Below are 6006 nucleotides of genomic sequence, written 5' to 3' on the forward strand. Positions count from 1 at the left end.
GCAGCAGCGGTGTCGCAACCAGGGAGGGCGTGGGAGTACGTTGAGCCAGGGCCTTCCAAAAGACAATCGGATGGACTATTTCGGTGTTGGGGTCTTCAGCTACCTGTTCATTGAGTGCCCATTCCTGCCGACATCCTTCGGGGAAGTGTAGCATACCTTTCAGAGTATCGATGTTGTTACTTACTATCCGTACCCTGCCCTCACGGTTCGGCCTCAAGATCACGGTTCTCGGCTGCACGGCAGAGTTTTGAGACTACTTATTATTTACGCGCTATGTAAAAATGATAAACCCGCATTTGTCCGTGAGAAGTATCGATATTCACGTTCCTTCGTTCATAAAATCAAAATCGGCATTTTTCCACAACCAACGTTTAAATCAAAGTTCTTCCGATGTGATCCTAGGATCCCTGGTCATCAGTAAAACAAATATTCCTAATACTGCAAGTTTTGTTTTATAATGTGTCTGCTCATTATGCGAGGATAAATTGACACACCAAGAAAACCCTGTTGCAAGAACCGTCAGCATATCAGGCTGCGACTAAAGAAACACTGTAATCCTACTATCTGGTTCTGTGATGCTGAAGACCGAACAGTTGTTGGTTTTTGTTCAAACTATGACAAGGGAGCCGTCTGCATTAGCCTTACATGGTTGCTTAATTAGTATTTGTATGACAGCTGAATTGCGAACCAGTCTGGTGCAGCTGTCTTGTGTCTTTCGTTTAATGCATAGTGCAACAACCTCTCTTGTATCCAGTGTTTTCTTTCTTTGCTGTGGACTTCACTGTTTCATGTGTGCGTAGTATGTTTTACAGCTAATATCAGCTAATATCACTTAGCTAATACAGACCATACAGCTCAGATTTCTAGCGTGGTCGCCGTTATGTGAGAGGCGTTATACCTTCAAGTGCTAACATTTCTCCTTGTGGGATGAAAGGTGTTACCTTGAGACTAACACAAAAGGAACGATATTCATATGTCGTTTGTGATGTATGAGTGAAAGAAACCTCAATTTATGCTTTTCCTCTTTCTCTAGAAGGCCGATCATGCGGAGTGTGCTCTCACTGGTCTTCACAAACGATTTCTCCAATCATCGCGGGAGATCGTTGGGGGGGGTTAACAATCTGAGGCGCCTCTGTACTGTAGCGAATCTTGAAAAGATGGCAGAAGGGAAAAGCGTAAACTGTGTTTCCATTCGTTCATAAGTCACGAACGACTCAACTGACGGATCTTGTTCCTTTTGTGTTGGTCTCATGGTAACGGAATCTCTCATTCCGCGTTGAGAAATTTTTTTTTCTTTAATGACCCTTCAACCTGAAATGTGTTGGCACTATGTATAACACTAGTAACAACATGCAAGCTAGCTGGTGTAATTGCGACAGCGGTGGCATGATGATCTCAGCGAGTTTGAGGAGGTCAGGGCAAGGACAATGTGGACGTAGAAATGGTGAAGAACAGGATGTGAAGTCCTCCAACTCAACTGTTGTCGCGTTGCTGCTGTTGAATGTATGGATTGCGTAGCCCGTGTCATGCTGCTGCGTGGCTACTCTTAAATCTGTCGTCGTACCATAGGCTTGGCAAATTGAGTCAACTGAATTGAATAGTACTAGAATGGCCGCATAAGAAATAAGGAATGCTTTTTGTACAGCCTTATCAGGATGCCCGTTACTACTTATATACAGGCTGTGGCAGGCATGGAATGATGTATTGTGCAAGGCCAAAAACCATGCGTCTGACGGCCTTTGTTAAAGCTGTGGAAAACAAATTTGGAAATATTATGAAACAAATGCAAAATCAACCAAGTTATCACCCGTGCAGCTTCCAGCTTCATCCACGTAGCTGTCCCAGTGATGAACAGGGACACGTGCCACCTATGAAGAGCAATGTTTCACAGTCCTAGCTCTCTCTCTCCCTCTCTCGATGTCCTCTGTCTTGCAGTCTATCTACCGGGTGCATAATATGTGCATAATATGTTCAAAACAACTTTATTTTGTGATTCTGATTGGGGAATTCCATCGCCATAATATGTTCAAATGTGGCATGTACCATGTGAAAACCGTCATCTCAAATGTAACATAGATAACCAGCGGCTGATGCATTGAGTGTTATCGGGTCGCTGTGGGCTAAATCTTCTGCCCATAGAACCCTGTGCACAATCTGTGCTTATTGAAGTGTGTATATCTGTACCAAATTCTCGCAAAAAGATAGTTTATGTGGCACACAGCCCTTATGAAATTGATTTCTAGTGCTGAGAACCATGACAAAAAGTTGCACATGAATGGGCTCCAGCGTGAGACTATTGTTGATCTACGATGGCTGCACCACCAAGGTCACCTTCCAGGAACTGCTGGCCATCCTGTGGGCTTGACCGGAGACTTGAACTGGGGAGACGCCCGCAACCTTATTGGTGACCGACTCTCGGTTCACACAATATCCCCTACACCTTCGCGATACCGAAACTTGCAAAGGCCAGCGCAGTCTCTTTAACGATCAACAGAAATGCATAGCATCACTGATAACACACATAGTATTTCACGTGTGCAGTATTTGAGTGATGAGTTTTTATAATGTAAAACAAAATAAATACCACTTTTCGCGTCCAGAGTGGCCCTTGAACGCAGAAAGCTATCATAGCATGATGGCCCTTTTTGCAACAACAACAAAAAAAAAAACAAAGTAGAACGAAAAGGTACATTTGACTGCATCTTAGACCTCATAACAGGTAAAATGTACACATTGGTGAAGTTGATAAAGGCCGATAACACTGAAAGCATGATGAAAAGCATACTACAGTGCTGGACAAAAGTTTACATAGCACGCTCCGGCGCATTCCTTCCTCAGAGTGACGCGCTAGCAGTGAATGGTACCGTACATGCTTACAAACAGGAGACTAGCTTACGTAGGCACATGTCTGGTAAGTCCGTACGGTCCCATTAGCTGCTGGCATGTCACTCTGAGGAAGGCAATGTGCTGGAGTGTGTTCCGTGAACTTTTGTCCAGCACTGTACGTAGCTGAAATTGCAGTCAAATGCTCAGCAAGGTGGACACAGCAAAAGTTACAGAAACCCGTAACTTACAGTACAACTTATGCAACTGAGCCAAATGTGAAGTTGAGGAATTTTAAATTTTACCTAAAGAATGATTCAGGTACATTAACTGTAATTTGATTTAAGTATGAATGGGACACAATCTCGTGACTGTGCAAGGCAATTTTTTGCATTGCACCAGAAGCGTTGTACTTCTTATATTTACTTTACTTTAAATTGGTCAGGGGGCTGTTTCGTTGCAAAATGGTGCCAAGATGAGCAGTACTCACGTGCGTACACACCTCCCTTGGTGGATGAGCTGGTCTGCCTCCTGATATCGAGGTTTTCGTGTTCAATCCCAGCCGAAGCAGCCAGCAGATTGATGGCAGGGTACAAGATTCTTGGACATGCCACCTTCTGTAAGGGACGCTATCCACTGTGCGTCACGTGCTGACGTTTCCGGGCCTTGCCTGGACCAATAACCTCCAGACCAAGCATTGTGGCGTTGCTCGTGATCATAGTTTTCTCACAGCTTAAAGTCACAAATAATCATTTACCAACGTCTGTGCACATCGGAATATAAGTATAGCCATGTATTACATGTTTTTTCTTAAAGTTATTCAACATTAATTGCAGAATTAAGTTGTTTGAACTGGTATGCAGATACTTCCTACTTTGTGGTGTGCAACCTCGGTGACTCACTCCTATTCCTTTCATTTTCTTGTTTGCAGGTTCCACTATTCTGCACGTCTCTGGGAGGCTGTGAAGAAGTCCAATCTGTTTCTAGAATACAGCAGGCTACTACCATAAATACTGCACATCGTATGTCACTTGTACTGTTTTAAACACAACATATTTCACACTACTACTACATGCTACGGGATAACTGCCTCTCTCCCAGGACGACAGTCCCACTCATGGGCCGATGCCCAGCCGTCTGTTTCGCCACATAGGGAGGCACAACCAATCTTTGGAAATCCCATATTTAGCAGTTAATCAGTAACTGTAACTCAGCAACGCATAGTGAATTACAGAGACAAACAGGAAATTGTAAAGTAGCTATAACTACAGGTTTTCCCCCATATTTAATCCTTATAACCAGGGTGTCGGAGCGAACCGAAAACCGGAACCGGAAACAAAAAAAAACGCTATTTTGGTGCGAACCGGAATGGAATCGAAACCGTATACGTTTTTTTCGCTCAGGAGGGAAACCGAAAAATATATTTGACGGTTTTCGGTCCAAGAAAAAACTTCGCCGGTTTGGACTACGGGTTGGCGAATGAAACAGACGTCGTGTGCTCTGAAGTCATGTCATGGATACTATACGAGGGTTACGGTTACGGTGGAATGTATGTCGGTATACTATGACCCTTAAGCTCCCTATGTAATGGTTTATCGTTCGCGCACGCACACAGACTTAGAGGTACATGTGACTCTCTAGCAATGTGCCGTAATGTTCGTTTTAATTTGATCTCCGCAAACTCTCCTCAACTAAACAGCGACCCAAGGGGGCTGCATAACGGCTTCTTTATCGGTAATGTCGCGCAACGCGTCCCTTGTTTGAGAGCAGCTAAGTTGAATACATTTACGTATACGCGAGGGCAAGCCCGTGCGAAGTGGCAACTCTTTTGTGGACAGGACACGAAGAAAATAAAACGGAGCCGTCGAACTCGTTTGTGAGTGAAGATGTTCCTCGATTTGCGTCCTACTCGTGCTGTGGTGCTTGCTGGCTAGACAGTAGCAACAGACATTCGGATGGGACGCGATCGCTCCAATCCAGCAAGAAAGTACTTTACGTATGACATCACGACAAACAAGTCCGTGTGTAGCATGTGCTTCAAGAAAGGAGAAAGCCCATTTGAACAGACAGTAACCTACAGGAACCAGGAGCTACGAATTTCACAGCTGTCTATTAATATTAAATACCATGTATGCGGAATAAACGGGTTTTGTAACATTGATTTTTTTTTTTTGTGGGGATGAATATTCCCAGCAGAAGCGGAACCGGTTAAAAACCGGTATGAACCGTTATTCTTTTGCTCCGGAGCAGAACCGGTACCGGATCGTTTATGATCTAACCGGAACGAAAAACGTTTCGGTTCGACACCCTGCTTATAACGTGGAATTGAATCCTCATGCCCCCAATTTTAATCCTTATGCCTTGGGGTTTAATCCTTTCACTTACTCTCTACTACAATGAGATAGTAGGGACTACCTGCATGATTTATGATCTGTCATGACTATTTCTTTGTTTACTGATATAAATGACTTTTTTATGACTGCAACTATTCTATGCACTATTATGGGATAGTATGGGACTTCCTGCATGATTTATGACCTGTTATGACTATTTCCTTGCTTACAGTTATAAATTGACTTTTTACAGCGATAGCTGTGTGGGGGAACTTGTTTGTCAAGGACAGCATAGGTCCTGACTTCCGACTCGGCGCGCCGTTGGGTGGCGCAGCAAGTCGGAGAGCACATCAAAAGACGTCAACAGCCACGCTGCGTTGTTGACAAAAGTTGCGTCCTTGCCGAAAAACGACGACGTCACCCTGCAGTGAGGGAACGCAAAGCGGCTGCGATGAGACGAGGGCAAGATGACGTGGCGCCTGCTCGCGTCAACACCACCAACTGTTGGCCAGGGAGTTCACAGCAGAACTTTAAACAAACATACAAACAAAGAAAACTGTCTACATGTGTATGCGCAATACAACCGTGAGCCTCATCCTGCCCTTATTGCGCGTGCATGATACAGCTATCACTCTTACGTCGCATGTGGGCTGCAAAGGGGCCTGAATTTTTTTTATGACCTACTCCATGCACTACTATGGTATAGTATGAGACTACCTGCATGGTTTATGACCTATTATGGCTATTTTCTTGTTTACAGCTACAAATTGACTTTTTATGACTACGACTTCTCCATGCACTAGAAGGGATAGTTGCACGATTTATGACCTGTTATGACTATTTTTTGTTT

The 6006-nt window shown here is 44.1% G+C and overlaps 1 protein-coding gene across 3 annotated transcripts in view; it reads left to right on the forward strand.

The window, feature by feature from the left end:
- Window positions 1-5795, forward strand: part of LOC135385804 (nonsense-mediated mRNA decay factor SMG9-like) — a 36730-nt gene extending 30935 nt beyond the window's left edge. For 2 of the 3 annotated variants that reach the window (XM_064615332.1, XM_064615331.1), the window contains one exon: window positions 3755-3848. Coding sequence is in view for 2 of the 3 variants with exons in the window: in XM_064615331.1 (XP_064471401.1) it covers window positions 3755-3833 (79 nt within the window). In the remaining variant the exon portion in view is untranslated. Of the gene's footprint in view, window positions 1-3754; window positions 3849-5409 lie in introns of those variants that run through there. The other variant, XM_064615330.1, reaches the window with a different exon arrangement.
- Window positions 5796-6006: the final 211 nt, after the last annotated feature.

The sequence above is a fragment of the Ornithodoros turicata genome, chromosome 2, assembly GCF_037126465.1.
Source record: "Ornithodoros turicata isolate Travis chromosome 2, ASM3712646v1, whole genome shotgun sequence".
NCBI lineage: Eukaryota > Metazoa > Arthropoda > Arachnida > Ixodida > Argasidae > Ornithodoros > Ornithodoros turicata.